The 16,899-nt window shown below is 40.6% G+C and overlaps 1 protein-coding gene across 6 annotated transcripts in view; it reads right to left on the minus strand.

Moving 5' to 3' along the window:
- CEPT1 (choline/ethanolamine phosphotransferase 1) overlaps positions 1–16,899 on the minus strand; it is a 50,951-nt gene that overhangs the window by 5,495 nt on the left and 28,557 nt on the right. For all 6 annotated transcript variants that reach the window (XM_042842446.2, XM_005309937.5, XM_005309939.4 and 3 more), the window contains exon 5: positions 8,645–8,729. In XM_042842446.2, coding sequence (XP_042698380.1) covers positions 8,645–8,729 — 85 coding nt within the window. The remainder of the gene's footprint in view (positions 1–8,644; positions 8,730–16,899) is intronic.

Below are 16,899 nucleotides of genomic sequence, written 5' to 3' on the forward strand. Positions count from 1 at the left end.
TAACCTGTGAAGACCCATAAACTGGACCACACCCAGAGAACAGACCAGGTATAATGAGAAGAGGCATGATAGGAAACAGCAGAGAGGCAACCAGCCGCTAAGATTACTTTTCAAAGTAAAAGGGGAGTAGGTGGCTGGGTTGTTAGCAAGGGAGTGAGAAATGAAGGCAAGATGGGCTGTGAAGGAAATCTAATAATCCTCTCATCTTTTCGACATAGTGCCTTGGGCGGAGAAGTAATTATAAGAGGAGACAGAACCACCCAGCAACAAGAGTCCCCCAACCTTATCCAACCGACTGCTAAAGAACTACTTGGACCCTCCAGTAACAAGCATCTATACTCATAACACTTCCGAAATGAGTAAACATGCTCCATAGCGAAGGTCCCCATACGTCTATTTCATATGGGAGCTTAAATGGGTTCAAGTTGTTTTTATTTTAGTATTTTGAATTGTACGCCCAGTCTGGCTTTGAGGCTTTTCTAATAGATAGTTCTTAGCACTTACATCATGCTTTACAACTTCAGAGCACTATGCAAACATCAATCAGTCCATACATACCCCCATGTTTGGTACTTTATTAACCCCATTTTAGAGAGAGAGACAGGAAGTGACTCACCCAAGTTCACATTGAATGAGTGGCTGTAACTGGGATTAGAGTGCAGTAGGTTCATGCAGATATTTTGTTGAATTATAAGGTGCAGTTAGAGACTAATTTGGCTCCATAGTTCTATCCATGAGTTGCCCATATGGAGCCTACAACCAATACCAAGCGGAGGAGGAGGATTAACAGCACCTCACCTGATTGTTGCTCTGCACTCTGGAGTGCCACTTGAGTAGGAAGTTCTAATTATGCTCTTTGGAACAATCTTAGAGACCCCTCCTACCCATCCTGCTTACTCTGCTCTTTTGCTCAAAGACAAGATTCAGACAGTGAAACTGCAGAGTGGAGAAAGCGAGCTAAACTGAAAAATTCAGTAACAAACACACTGTTACTCATAGAGGTGCTCCAAAGCTTGTACCACTCTTATTAAAACAGCCTGCCTGTGCTGCCATCTGTTTTTATGCTTTCTTCAGTGGTCAGTATTTGAGAATGGGGTGATGGGGTTGTGCTTCTTTGTACATGTGAGGAGAGAAGAACAAGAGTAACATTCTACCCATGCTGGAATCTGGAAGGGGCGGTTTCAGGATGCCACAGAAAAAGGAGTTGCAATAGTCAAGAGGTCTCGTACGCTGGCAAAAAAACAAACAAACAGGATTTATAATTCACCACTAGGACAGCTCCAGGAACAACGGACAATACAGGCAGTGGAAGCTGTAACGTGGACAGGACACAGAGTAGAGTGAGACTACATAATGATAAAAATGTTTGATTTCACCTGAGCCATAGCTATCTTACGGCTCCCACCACTGCTATCACTGATGGAGCTGCACCAAATGGTTAATTACAAGGTCCTATTTTTGCCCAGTGTAAATGAATCCTACGTGATAGGAGATGAAGGCATGGACAAAGACTTCCGCAGTGGTGGAGTGAAGGAAGTAATATATTAAATTAATGTTGCAAAGCCATGACAAACCGATTTGCAGATAAAATAAATGTGGAAAGAGTTCTGAGTCAAAGATTATGAACAGCAGAGACAAATGGATGGCATGAGTCAAAGAAGGAAACAGGCGATAGAGTTGTGCTGGAGGATGATCCTCATACTTTATTAACACTTCTGTCTTTAGAGTGTTTAGCAAAGGAGGCTGAGATAAAGCCCCAGGTTTACTTGCTCTTTGGTATTCTATATAGAATTGTAGCCCATACTACAGTTTTGCCCTTTACACAGCTTGATCTTGCCAGGTGTTGACCACTGATTTCAGTGGGAGTTAAAGGTGTGCAACACTACGTAGGTCTGAATGTACAGTGCTGAAAAGAGTCCCAGGTCAGATCTTCAGGTAAATGATGCTTCTCTATTAAATCCTTTGAAGTTGATCAAGACTGGTTATGCTGCTGCAACAGCAGGATACCCAACTTCAAAAATAGAGTGCAGTCTGCTTAAAAGCAATGGGATTCCAAGTTCTGCCACAGAGACATAAGCATGTCAATAAAAATAAATGTCCTAGTGGGTAAGTGCTCTAATCTGTCCTTGGGCAACCAGTGTTCAGATCCAGATTCATTCACAAAGGAAAATGAGTTTGGGACGCTCATTCATGACTCATCCTAATTTGTTTACCTCCTATAACTAGGCTTGCAAGAACCAGATTTTGATCAGTAAATGTCGATTTCACTGCACACACCAACCAATGAAACAATAATCAAAGTTTACAGATAGGCAAAGTAAGAAAAATGCTACTTGAGAACTTAGAGTTTAAGGATATATACTCCGACTATTTTGACATGTGATGTTGACAATGTGTGTTTTAATGGGTGTAAAGCTCTAACTTTTTGAATCTCAATGTCTCCTGTCATTAGATAATTATTGTCTGACACACACCCCCATTATCTGACCTTCCCATAATTTCCATAACTGTTATTTAAACTGATAATTGAAAAAAAATACTTAAAAATAAACAATATAATCCATTAAAACTATAAAAAAAAATAAAAATTGAATTTTTCCAAGCCTACATATAACTGACCCACAGCTCAACATGTCCACAAATAACAAAACCTCCGATCACAAGGGAGAATGAGGAAATCTGAGAGAGAGAGTCAAGAATGATAGTCATCAAGATGAGATGTGGTCAAGGAAAGGGAACAAGTTGAAGGGTAAGAGGCAGAACACAGACGATATCAGAACCAGAAACAAGACCAAAGCAAAAGTGAGAATAAAAGAGGGAGAAGGGCTCTGACCGGATGTTATCAAGGAGCGTGGAGACCTAGGAAAGAAGGGAAACCATTAAAGCAGCAAGTAGGGTCAAGAGAAAGTTGATTGACAGCACACATTGAAACGTGGAAAGAAAGGAGGCAGAGGAGAAGGAATAGTTAATGATGAGACAAGGGAAGGGATGGGGGCAGGGATTAGAGACTTGCGTACCACATGTGAAGATACCTCTATCATCAATGTTGGTGGCTGTCAATAGACCCGGATTCATGGAGGGTGAGATACAACGAAGTAGTGGCGCAAAGCTACAGACAGGCAGAAGACCAATGTTGAGGGGAAAGAAAAGCACCACTGAAGAGCACATTATGGGCCAGAGGAGATTCCAGCAATACTACTCCATAAAAGAGAACACATTTAAAATAGTGGTATTTCTCCCTGTAAATATTTCTTGTGATTGGATTCTTTCCTTCACAGTTCAGATTCATAGGAGGTAGTGTGGCAGAACAAACTGGGCTAGTCATAGTGGAAGGTTTAAATCAACTGCTCCCTGTAAACTTTCCAATTACACTGGTCTACAATTTTTGAGAAGTCGTCTGCTTCAGAGATAAAATGTGCTATTTATTATGTATTTTGATGTGCTGAATTCAAATATGACAATTAAAATAACATTGGCTACTGTTTCTAAGATATTTAAGTTTTTACATTTTATGTCTATGTATATTGTGTAGATAGTAGAGTTTTAATCATAAATTGTAAACCTAGGTCTTTTCATGTGTTTATGGTTGCTTTACATGATAATATTTCACCTGTCCTGTTTATGTAACACTTTAAAAAAAACCAAAAGGGGTTATATAAATAAAATTATGAAACAAAAGGCAAAAAACAATTATGTACATAGTTTAGCCCTATTCAGTGTCTACTCAGCGCTTCTTGGCTTGTCTCTTGTATTCATTAAATGGAGCATCTCTTGTCACTGTCCAGCAATAGTCTGCAAGCATTGATGGGCTCCATTTGCCCTGATAGCGTTTCTCCATTGTTGCAATGTCCTGGTGAAATCGCTCGCCGTGCTCGTCGCTCACTGCTCTGCAGTTCGGTGGAAAAAAAATCTAAATGAGAGTACAAAAAAATGTATCTTTAGTGACATATTGCAACCAAGGCTTTTGTATGCCTTGAGGAGGTTTTCCACCAACAACCTGTAGTTGTCTGCCTTGTTGTTTCCGAGAAAATTTATTGTCGCTAACTGGAGGCTTTCCATGCCGTCTTTTCCTTGCCACGCAGTGCATGGTCAAATGCATCATCTCGAAGAAGTTCACGAATCTGAGGACCAACAAAGACACCTTCCTTTATCTTAGCTTCACTTAACCTTTGAAATTTTCCACGGAGGTACTTGAAAGCTGCTTGTGTTTTGTCAATGGCCTTGACAAAGTTCTTCATCAGACCCAGCTTGATGTGTAAGGGTGGTAACAAAATCTTCCTTGATTCAACAAGTGGTGGATGCTGAACACTTCCTCCCAGGCTCCAATGACTGTCAGAGTGGCCAATTTTTCTTGATGTAGTGGGAATCTCTTGCACGACTATCCCATTCACAGAGAAAACAGCAGTACTTTGTGTATCCAGTCTGCAGACCAAGCAAGAGAGCAACAACCTTCAAATCACCACAAAGCTGCCACTGATGTTGGTCATAGTTTATGCACCTCAAAAGTTGTTTCGTGTTGTCATAGGTTTCCTTTATATGGACTGCATGACCAACTGGAATTGATGGCAAAACATTGCCATTATGCAGTAAAACAGCTTTAAGACTCGTCTTAGATGAATCAATGAACAGTCTCCACTCATCTGGATCGTGAACGATGTTGAGGGCTGCCATCACACCATCGATGTTGTTGCAGGCTACAAGATCACCTTCCATGAAGAAGAATGGGACAAGATCCTTTTGACAGTCACGGAACATGGAAATCCTAACATCACCTGCCAGGAGATTCCACTGCTGTAGTCTGGAGCCCAACAGCTCTGCCTTACTCTTGGGTAGTTCCAAATCCCTGAAAGGTCATTCAGTTCACCTTGTGTTATGAGGTGTGGTTCAGAGGAGGAGGATGGGAGAAAATGTGGGTCCTGTGACACTGATGGTTCAGGACCAGAAGTTTCATCCTCTTCCTCGTCTGACTCAAGTGAGAATGATTCTGGTGCATCAGGAACCGGCAGTCCTTCTCCGTGGGGTACTGGGCGTATAGCTGATGGAATGTTTGGATAATGCACAGTCCACTTTTTCTTCTTTGACACACCTTTCCCAACTGGAGGCACCATGCAGAAGTAACAATTGTTGGTATGATCTGTTGGCTCTCTCCAAATCATTGGCACTGCAAAAGGCATAGATTTCCTTTTCCTGTTCAACCACTGGCGAAGATTTGTTGCAGCATATGTGTGGGGCCCACCTCTTGTCCTGATCTCCAATTTTGCAGCCAAAATAAAGGTGATAGGCTTTCTTAACCATAGTGGTTATACTGCGCTTTTGTGATGCAAAAGTCACTTCACCACAAACATAGCAGAAGTTATCTGCACTGTTCACACAAGTACGAGGCATCTCTGCTCACTTTGGCTAAAGAGAAATGTATCCCTTTGCAAAATCAAACACTGACAAAGAAGAGAGCACGACACTGTATGATTTCTAGAGCTGATATAGGGCAATTTGTTTAGCAAAGTGATGTAAGCTTTGTTATGATTGCATCATCCATGACTTCTAGGAATAACATGATGCAATTCATATCATGTATGACGCAATACCGGCTTCAGATTGCTCATTCATTGTTTTGCCTAAAAAGCAAGTACTGTCCAAACCCAGTCATAGATTTATTCATAGATCCAGTCAAAGATGTAGTTTAGTCATTTCTGGTTTAAATTGAGATCCCTTCCCTTTATAACTCACTTATCCTCCGCCATTCCCAAGTCAAGGGTCGTATATATTGACCTAATAGCATATCTTGAAAATTAGAGCCAATCAACAATTTTAACCATCATTTTAGTTCTCAGTGACCCAGAATTAGTAAAGTTTGACTACATTTATTTCAGAAGCATTTTGGCTGTAGAGCAGTGTTACTTGAGAGTATCTTTTTGCCTAGTAAAGCATTAGACACATTTCTTGACTGCCTCTCTACATTGTCTTCAGCTCTTCTCTTACATATGGCAAACTCCACTTACTACATGAATTAAAAATAATGCATAGCACTTATACATTTCATAAATATTACCCTAATTAATTAATCCAAAAAGTGCCCATGTGAGGTATTATCCTGATTTTACTGATAAGGAAACAGATAAGGAAGGCTCAAGTAATTTACCCAATGTCACAGAGTGAGTGGCTGTCAAGGCTGGGATTTGAATTCTGGGTTCACAGGCTCATGTTCACACCTCTCCACCACTCTACACTATGAGGGTGAAATTGACCCTTGCACAGAGGACCAGTCCAAGGCTAATGCACTCCTGAAGTCTTTATTTTGACGATTTAGGTGGGACTTGTAGTGCTCAGTGCTGGCCTGGAGCACAGGGGTCAAATTCCACCCTTAATTCAGAAATACATATACTTTCTATCTATTATTCCTGTTCCAGGAATAACACGTTATTGAGCACAAAACCAGACCTACCTTACATTACATGAAATCTATACCCAGCACACTCAGCCAAAGAATATTTTTTACTAAGTAATGAAAGCAATTGTTGCATTTTATTTCACTTCCAGTATAACATGAAAAAAATCCAAAGAATAATCTATTAAGAGCACCACCTAACCTCACTACTCCACTGAAACCTGCCAAATGGGAATCTCACCTGTAGTAATACTCACCACGTCTCAGAAAACACTGGATTCCGGGAGTCTAACAAGAATGCAGTGGTGCTTTAGCCAGATTTAAAGAGAAACTTCGTAGACAGAGAGAAGGACAGAGTATACTGCATATTTTACTGTACAAAAGGCCAATAAAGCAATAATGGATGACAGCATAGACACTTAACTATCTCAGAATTTTCCTGCTTTCTAATTATTAGAGGGAAAAGTGGAATGTTTGAGTATACAGCTGAGGTATTTTCATTACATAAAAGAGGTCTTTCAAACAGAAATAAAACCAAAATCCCTCTGTGAGAGGTGAACAATGTTTTTTTCTCTGTCAAAAATTAAATACATGACAAAATAAAACACAGGTTGACAGAAATATCAGGGCAAGTCATAATTTCCATGGCAATACTGGGAAAAGTTTGTCTTCTGAAGAAATGCATCCATAAATCTAATAGAAATATTGGACTTCAAAATGCTTTCATCTTTTTGCAGCTAGTGAGACAAACCTTTACACCTCCTGAAATCTGCTATATTAATAGCTATTTGCTGCAGCAAAAATTGCTTGAAAGGATGAAATGTGTTAAATAATAAAGGGAAGACTTTCCAAGCTCTAAGCAATAATACAAGCAAGTTTTCTTCACACTGAATTGTACCAGAAATAGCTATTGCAGCAAAATAGTTTTTAACAATTGGAAACAGAAAGCGAGTAGTTATTTTATAGTACAGAAGTGTTTTTGTTTTATTGGCAGCCAGACATCATGCTCAAATAGATGCTACAGACAAGACAAGACAATACACTTTTGAGAAGTAGTTCTGTTTACATGAATTCACAAGAGTTCAATCACATCCTTTAGGTGGCATTTCTTATATGACATTTGTCTACAAGCTCTGAAATCAAATACATGTTGTGGCAGAAGCCTGACAGATCTTTAACTGAGTCAGGCCCTTATTTTGGGCATTCTGTATATGGCAGCGTAGATTTCAGGATCTATTTGGCTGTAACAGATTAATTGTGCTACAACGCAACGTATTTCACCCTAAAAGAATCACTGCGAATTGTTTTTTGAACATTTTGATGCTTTTTTCTAAAATTAATGAGAATTTTTTTCAGACCACCTCAGACCACATTAGCTCTTCGAAGTTAAGCAAGGTCAGGCCTGGTCAGCACCTGAATGGAAAACCTTCAGGGAAATCATGCTTCAGAAGGTAATGCTGGCAATTCATTATGTAGCACATTTCTCGGAGTCAATTCTGCACCAGCACTCCAGGATGGTTTTAGATGGTGCTGATATAAAACTGAGTTGCTGAGAACCCTTAGGCCTCAATCCAGCAAGCTGATCCAAATAGGCAGTACCTTATACCCACACTGAGCCTCAGTAAAATCAACTGGGATCTGTATGGATGCATGGATCCAACCATGCAGATCAGCTTACAGGATTGGGGCCACAGTCATTAAAAATCTTAAGGCAATTTTCATAAGGGAGAGAGTGTTAACACCCGAGTTCTGACCAATTGCAATTATGGGCAATTACATGCTGCATTCCAAAAATTCCCCCTGTAATTTCAATTTGATAAAGTATTCTTCTCTTTCTGATCTAAAATGGTTATATTTTGTTGATATCTATGTCAAATTGATCCAAAATTACTTTACAGACTTACCACTGAGCTACGTTTACCAATAGAAAATTACTTAGTTCACCCAGAGGTGCAGGTAGACATTCTACATGAATGATGGTACAGCATGCAAAAGAATGACTGACTGTTTTTCATGTGGTGCTAGTAAAACCAGAATGCACCATCACTGCCATTTGTTAGATATGAAATCATTCACGTTCTTCAAGAACACAAATCTTTTAATCTTACGGGGAAATGAGATCTTTCCCTCCCAAAGGAAACTGATACTGTTCTAAATATGGTGCTCTTCCAGATGTAGACCAGATTAGAAAAAACAAGACAAGAAGCAGAATAATCAGAAATATACATTAAACTTAATATACAATATGAGCAAAATTACCATTGATTGCCAAAAAGATGGTCCTCCAATCACGGCCAGTAAATGCATGATTATTATGAAGATTTGCACTTCAGTCACATCAATTCTGATTAGGTACAAAAAAGCCAAAAAAGCAGAATTATTTGAAGCAATTTCAAGTCAATTATTTGCAAACTCAGCAGGTCTCCTCTATCATGCACAATAGAAAGGACTCACAATACTGGGGAAAAATTGAAAAGGCATCAATAATTTATTACGCAAATATATTTTTGAGCTTTAAGTAAAATCCATGCTGTAATGTGACTATTTGATTAATTTCACTGCTTAATAAAAACCCATCTTGTCAAAAGGAATAGTTGGAACTCATTTACTTATTTAAATTGACCATAACTAGTTGCAGAAACAAATACAAAGGTTTAACCTTGCCCACCAAATAAAATAAATAAATAAAAATGTGTGTGTTAATTGCAGGGGGGGGGGGAAGGAAATCCCCCTTTATATTCCTTCCTCTGCCATCCTGTAAATTATATTGTTTTGAAAAATATCAAACTTGCAGCTAAAATATACAAGCAACATAAAACCCCATGGAGCTTGTGCAAATGCAAACTGTACAAATTAACGTATTGCTAAAGACTACAATGCAGCAAGAATAGGAAACCCTTTCTAGTTCTCAGTGTGGCAACTGTCCTCAGAGGAGATGCAGGAAGGAGAGCCTTATAGAAAAGACTGCACTGAAGGAAGTTAAGAATTTGCTTTAAGGATCCCGCATAAGTCTCGCTGTTAGCAAGAGAGAAAAAACAGGGGCACAGAAATCAATGCCAGAAAATGAAATTACAGAAAAAGAACTAGAATTTAGAAAGAAAATGGGGTCTGCTATGGTATATAACTTGAATACATTTATGAGGTTTCTAAGGGAATACTATGGCACCTTAAAGGCTAACAGATGTATTGGAGCATAATACATCTGTTAGTCTTTAAGGTGCCACAGGACTCATTGTTGCTTTTTACAGATCCAGACTAACACGGCTAACCCTCTGATAAGGGAATACTGTGATTTTCATGGCATACAACATGAATTAGTACATGCTGTCTCATACGGGAAGACTGTGCAATCAGACTATAGAGATCTGACCAAATATTTACAATGTATCTTAGTTTGAATTGTAAAATGCCTAAAAAAAGACTCCAAGATCAGCCAATCCACTTACATTATCAATGACATTTGTGTGTGTATCAGAGAAGAACGGACTCCATATTTTTAAACTAGCTACTGAAAATATTAAATCTGTATCTGTGGACCTGAATATATTGAATATTAGACTCCTGTGTACCACTCCCCCTCCTCTCTATTGGATCTCTGACCTAGTTCTGCAATAGATCCTCTTATTTGAAATAACTCCCTCCCAACCCAAACAAAATTTCTTTATCTTAGAAACAAATTGATATGAACAAGAGGTTCTTTAGTTAGGATGTGACTATACAGTTACTTTTGATACAAACATGTTTAATGACAAATGGAATGAATCAGGATGAAAAGAATCTGAACAGCTGACCTGGTGTGCGGTGTTTTCAATAAGGGGGAATTAGATTCAGAAGCAGACTCAGGAGATTAAGCAGGTGGCAAAGATGATCCACTCAGTCTTGGATGGAGTTAGGTGCACATCATACAGCTTTTTTTGCTTGATATATGAAGTAGCCTTTTGGAAGGGGAAGGGCCAGAAGTATAGAATTACAAAATAAAAATGGAGGGGAACTAAGTGCAGCGTCACCGACACAATACAAGGTTGTTAAGTAAACAGCGTATTTAATACAGTGAACAAGCAATCTTCTCTAATCCTCACCACAAATGCCAAAAAGGCATTCAATAGGCTCTCATGTTGTCCTATTTTAAAATTTAGAAATACACAGAACTGCTAAAACATATAGGACTAGGCTCATACTTAGACCTTCCCTGATAATATGGGAAAGCGAAAGGGTGAATTTACTTACCAGGAGTTGTGTATTTAATGTAGTCATCTCTCACATTTTAATATAAAACCCCTAACTCTGAGCTGTTGATTCCAGCTACCAGGAAGCAGAATGCAAAAACACTAACGTCTCTACGGTATAGGTCCACTTCTTTCCCATCAGTCAAAGAGACTTCCCGAACAACTTCCTAAGATGGGTGTTTGGATAACGAGGAGGGGGGGCAGCAGGTGGTAACTGAAGGTGGGAGGGTGAGTAACAAGAGAAGAGCAGCTAGTCCAATAGAGAGAGGGGAGGAGTTGATGGAGACCGCACCAAATCTGGGCCCCGGGAGGATACAGAATGGCACAAGGGGGAGTATAAGGGAAAATAGGAACAGACAAGGGTTGCGACTAGAGGGAACAGGGGATAGATTAGTAGATTGCACTGTCACCAGGCAAAGGCAGGTTTATGTGATTGGGGATTCCTTACTGAGGAGGTTAGACAGGCCTGTGACCAGGGCGGACCCAGAGAACAGAAGGGTGTGCAGTCTACCGGGCGCTAAGATACGGGATGTGGACCTGCAGATGAAAAGGATCCTAAAAGAAGCAGGTAAGAACCCCTTGATCATCCTTCATGTAGGAACAAATGACACGGCTAGGTTCTCATTAGAGAGAATCAAGGGAGATTATGCCAGACTAGGGAAGACGCTCAAGGAGATCGAGGCTCAGATCATCTTTAGTGGGATTCTGCCTGTTCCTAGAGAAGGGCAGCAAAGGGCTGACAGGATTGTGAGGATAAATAGCTGGCTAAGAGAGTGGTGCTATAAGGAGGGCTTTGGGATGTATGGCCACTGGGAGGCTTTCGGGGACAGACAACTGTTCTCATGGGATGGACTTCACCTGAGTAGGGAAGGAACTAGACTTCTGGGAGGGAGGCTGGCTCATCTTATCAAAAGAGCTTTAAACTAGGCATTTGGGGGAGACGTCCAGTTAATCTCCACGTCAGATTCCAACATTGAAAAGGAGGGAGATGAGATATGAACAGATATAGCTAGGGGGGAGGGATTGGACATAAGAAGGAGGGGGGGATGGACAGTACGGGGTCCGTACCAAATTGCATAACTAATGGGAGAGAGGCTAAACGGCATACATTAAGATGTTTATACACCAATGCGAGAAGCCTAGGTAACAAAATGGAGGAATTGGAGCTCCTGGTCCGAGAAATGAAACCAGATATCGTAGGAATAACCGAAACGTGGTGGAACAGTAGTCATGACTGGAGTACAGGTATGGAAGGGTATGTGCTGTTTAGGAACGACCGGAACAAAGGTAAAGGTGGGGGAGTAGCATTGTATGTCAATAATGAGGTAAACTGCAAAGAAATAATAACTGATGGAATGGATAAGACGGAGTCTGTCTGGGCAATACTCACACTGGGTAAAAGAACTACTAGAGCCTCCCCTGGGATAGTGCTTGGGGTGTGCTATAGACCGCCAGGATCTAACCTGGATATGGACAGAGAACTATTTAATGTTTTTAGGGAAGAAAATACTAATAGGAACTGTGTAATCATGGGAGACTTCAACTTCCTGAATACAGACTGGGGTACAAATGCTAGTAACAATAATAGGGCTCAGATGTTCCTAGACGTGCTAGCTGATGAATTCCTTCATCAAGTAGTAGCCGAACCGACGAGGGGGGGATGCCATTTTAGATTTGGTTTTGGTGAGTAGTGAGGACCTCGTTGAGGAAATGGTTGTAGGGGACAACCTTGGCTCGAGTGATCATGAGCTAATTCGGTTTAAACTAAATGGAAGGATTAACAGAATTAAATCGGAGACTGTGGTTTACAATTTCAAAAAGGCTAATTTTAATAAATTAAGGGGACTGGTTAGGGAAGTGGATTGGGCTAAATTATTTATGGATCTGAAGGTGGGATTATTTCAAGTTGAAGTTACAGGAGCTGTCGGAGGCCTGTATCCCGAGGAAGGGAAAACGGTTAGTAGGCAAGAGAGTTAGACCGAGCTGGATGAGCGAGCGTCTCAAAGGGGTGATTAAGAAAAAACAGAAAGCATACAAAGAGTGGAAGAGGGGAGGGATCAGCAAGGAAACCTACCTTATTGAGGTCAGAGCATGTAGAGATGGAGTGAGAAAGGCCAAAAGCCGTGTAGAGTTGGACCTTGCGAGGGGAATTAAAACCAATAGTAAGAGGTTTTATAGCCATATAAATAGGAAGAAAACAAAGAAAGAAGAAGTGGGACCGCTGAAGACTGTAGATGGAGTGGAGATTAAAGATAATCTAGGCATGGCACAATATCTAAACGAATATTTTGCCTCGGTCTTTAATGAGGCTAATGAAGGGCTTAGGAATAGTGGCAGCGTGACAGAGGGGAATAATGGAGGGGGAATTGACATTACCGTATCCGAGGTAGAAGCCAAACTTGAACAGCTTAACGGGACTAAATCGGGCGGACCGGATGATCTTCATCAGAGAATATTGAAGGAACTGGCAGGGGAAATTGCAAGCCCGTTAGTGAACATTTTTAATGAATCTATAAACTCGGGGGTGGTACCATTGGACTGGAGAATAGCTAATGTAGTACCTATTTTCAAGAAAGGGAAAAAAGTGACCCGGGTAACTACAGGCCTGTTAGTTTAACATCTGTGGTATGTAAGGTCTTGGAAAAAATTTTGAAGGAGAAAGTGGTTAAGGACCTTGAGGTCAATGGCAATTGCGACAAATTACAACATGGTTTTACGAAAGGAAGATCGTGCCAAACCAACCTGATCTCCTTCTTTGAGAAGGAAACAGACTTTTTAGATAAGGGAAATGCGGTGGATCTAATATACCTCGATTTCAGTAAAGCGTTTGATACGGTACTGCACGAGGAATTATTGGTTAAATTGGAAAAGATGGGGATTGATATGAAAATCCAGAGGTGGATAAAGAACTGGTTAAAGGGGAGACTGCAGCGGGTGATACTGAAAGGGGAACTGTCAGGTTGGAGGGAGGTCACCAGTGGAGTTCCTCAGGGTTCTGTTTTGGGTCCTATTTTATTTAATCTATTTATTACTGACCTCTGAACCAAATGTAGGAGTGGGCTGATAAAGTTTGCGGATGACACAAAGTTGGGAGGTATTGCCAATTTGGAGAAGGATCGGGATATCCTGCAGGGAGACTTGGATGACCTTGTAAATTGGAGTAAGAGTAATAGGATGAAATTTAATAGTGAAAAGTGTAAGGTGATGCATTTAGGGATGACTAACAAGAATTTTAGTTATAAGCTGGGGACGCATCGGTTGGAAGTAACGGAGGAGGAGAAGGACCTCGGAGTCCTGGTTGACCGCAGGATGACTATGAGTTGGCAATGTGACGTGGCCGTGAAAAAAGCTAATGCGGTCTTGGGATGCATTAGGCGAGGTATATCTAGTAGGGATAAGGAGGTGCTGCTTCCATTATACAAGGCACTGGTGAGACCTCATTTGGAGTACTGTGTGCAGTTCTGGTCTCCCATGTTTAAAAAGGATGAATTCAAACTGGAACGGGTACAGAGAAGGGCCACTAGGATGATCAGAGGAATGGAAAACCTGTCATATGAAAGGAGACTCGAGGAGCTCGGTTTGTTTACCCTAACCAAAAGAAGGCTGAGTGGGGATATGATTGCTCTCTTTAAATATATCAGAGGGATAAATACCAGGGAGGGAGAGGAATTATTTCAGCTCAGTACTAATGTGGACACGAGAACGAATGGATATAAACTGGCTGTGAGGAAGTTTAGGCTTGCAATTAGACGAAGGTTTCTAACCATCAGAGGGGTGAAATTTTGGAACAGCCTTCCGAGGGAAACGGTGGGGGCGAAGGACCTGTCTGGCTTTAAGATTAAGCTAGATAAATTTATGGAGGGAATGGTTTGATGGGATAACGTGATTTTACTCAATTGGTCAACAACGTGCCATTGCTGGTCAATAGTATCAATGGTCAATGAGGGTCTGGCTAGAGAATCTTGCCTGCATGCTCGGGGTTCTACTGATCGCCATATTTGGGGTCGGGAAGGAATTTTCCTCCAGGGTAGATTGGCAGAGGCCCTGGAGGTTTTTCGCCTTCCTCCGCAGCATGGGGCGGGAGCTGGAGGATTCTCTGCGACTTGAAGTCCTTAAATCACAGGATTTGGGGACTTCAACAGCTGAGTTAAGGGAAAGGGGGTGGGTCAGCTTTTGTGGCCTGCATCATGCGGGAGATCAGACTAGATGATCATAATGGTTCCTTCTGACCTTAAAGTCTATGTGAAGCGAAGCTGGCAGAGTAGAAGAGGAGAAGACTCCAACAAGTATAATTCCCTTTACTCTGTAATATGTCTTTCCATTATATCTATTACGCCAGTGTGAGAGTAGTAACCATGTGGGTCATTTTATAGGCTGACTTCAACGTGATTAATCCAGTTTGCAGAAAGATATTAGCAAAAAAGGTTGAGAGTCACCTGAAGATCTGAAACCTCAGCCCTCATCCAAACAGATGAAGCATCTAACATGTTTTAGAAACATCTTGCACAGCTGCAAACATTTGGGCTGTGCCAGAACAGTGAGCTACCATGTGCCTGAACATATTTCTATATTGACTGCCCAAGCCAAGAAAATGCTTAGGAGCTGCTTCTTCTCAATCAATATGCTCATTTGACTAGATGAATGGGAAGGATTTGGAAATCATCATCTTCTGTGGGTGTTTCTAGTGTGGTTTTGCAGGGATCTAATGCTATTCAATATATTTATCAATGATCTGAAAGAAAGTATAAAATCATAGTTGATGAAGTTGCAGATGAAACAAAAATCAATGGAGTGGTAAATAATTCTAAGGACAGGTTCAAATCTAGACAGTGATCTAGATTGCCTGGTAAGCTGGGATCATTTGAACTACACCTCTACCCCAATATAACGCGACTCGATATAACATGAATTCGGATATAACGCAGTAAAGCAGTGCTCTGGGGGGGTGGGGCTGCGTGCTCCGGCAGATCAAAGCAAGTTTGATATAACACGGTTTCACCTATAACACGGTAAGATTTTTTGGCTCCCGAGGACAGCATTATATCGGGGTAGAGGTGTATTTTAATACCATCAAAATGCAAGGTCATACATCTAGAAACAAAGAATGTAGATCACACTTACAAGATGGAGGAATTTTGGAATGCAATGACTCTGAAAAGGACTTCGAGGTTATAGTTGAAACCAACTGAATATAATCTCCCAATTCAATGTAGTGGCTGAGAGCTAACTCAATCCGTGGATGCATAAGCAGGCGAATATAGAGTAGGAGTAGGGAGGTGACATTATTATCTCTATGTACAGCATTCATGAGACCGCTACTGAAATACTATGTTCAGTTTTGGTGTCCACTGTTCAAAAAGGATGTTGAAAATCTGGAAAGTGTTCAAAGAAGAGCTACAAGAATGATTCAAGGTCTGGAAAACCTGCCTTACAGCAAGAGACTTAAGAAGTGTAATCTATGTAATTTATCAAAAAGAAGGTTAAGAAGTGACTTGACCAGTATCATAAGTTCCTACATGGAGAGGAGATTTCTGAAAGTAGGTGGCTCATTAATCTAGTAGACAAAGTTATAATAAGACCAAGTTGCTGGAAGATGGAACTAGACAAATTCAGCCAGGCAATAAAGTTGCAAAAGTCTTAATAGTTGGGGTAACTAATGATTGGAACAACTTACTATGGATATGGTGGATTCTCTGTCACCTGAAATCTTTTATTTAAAGATTGAATGTCTTTCTAAAAGATATGCTGTAGTTCAATCAGAAACTATGGGTTTGAGGCAGGAATTATTGTATGAAATTCTCAGGCCTGTTACGCAGAAGGTGAGACTAGAGGATCATAATGGTCCCTTTGACCTTAAAAACGTATGAATACAGGGATCTACCTAACAAACATTCTTGAAGCTAGGACAACGTAGGAGAACAACACTTGGGAAATGGGAACAGAAGGTGGGTGATGGGAAGAAGAAACACTGTATTCCTTCCTTCATCTACCTAGAGGACAAACTCAGAATGCTTGAATATCGGATCTCCTTCCAAAAGTACCTGAGCACTAATGCGATGAGTGGGAGTCAATCTATTTCACACACCACGGGAGTAGAAGTATGAATGGGAAGAAGTGAAGGCTCTTGAATTCTTATACAATCTTAAGTGAGTTATTACCAGTGTTTATTATAATTCTGAAGTAGCTGCGTTGCTAAACTGCTTTTTAAAGTTTGTCCTTACCAAGAAAAAATGGATTGGTTAATTAGGAAAAACCATAATGAAGACCTTGTAAATTTAGGTGTTGATA

The sequence above is a fragment of the Chrysemys picta genome, chromosome 4, assembly GCF_011386835.1.
Source record: "Chrysemys picta bellii isolate R12L10 chromosome 4, ASM1138683v2, whole genome shotgun sequence".
In the NCBI taxonomy this organism is placed as follows: Eukaryota; Metazoa; Chordata; order Testudines; family Emydidae; genus Chrysemys; species Chrysemys picta.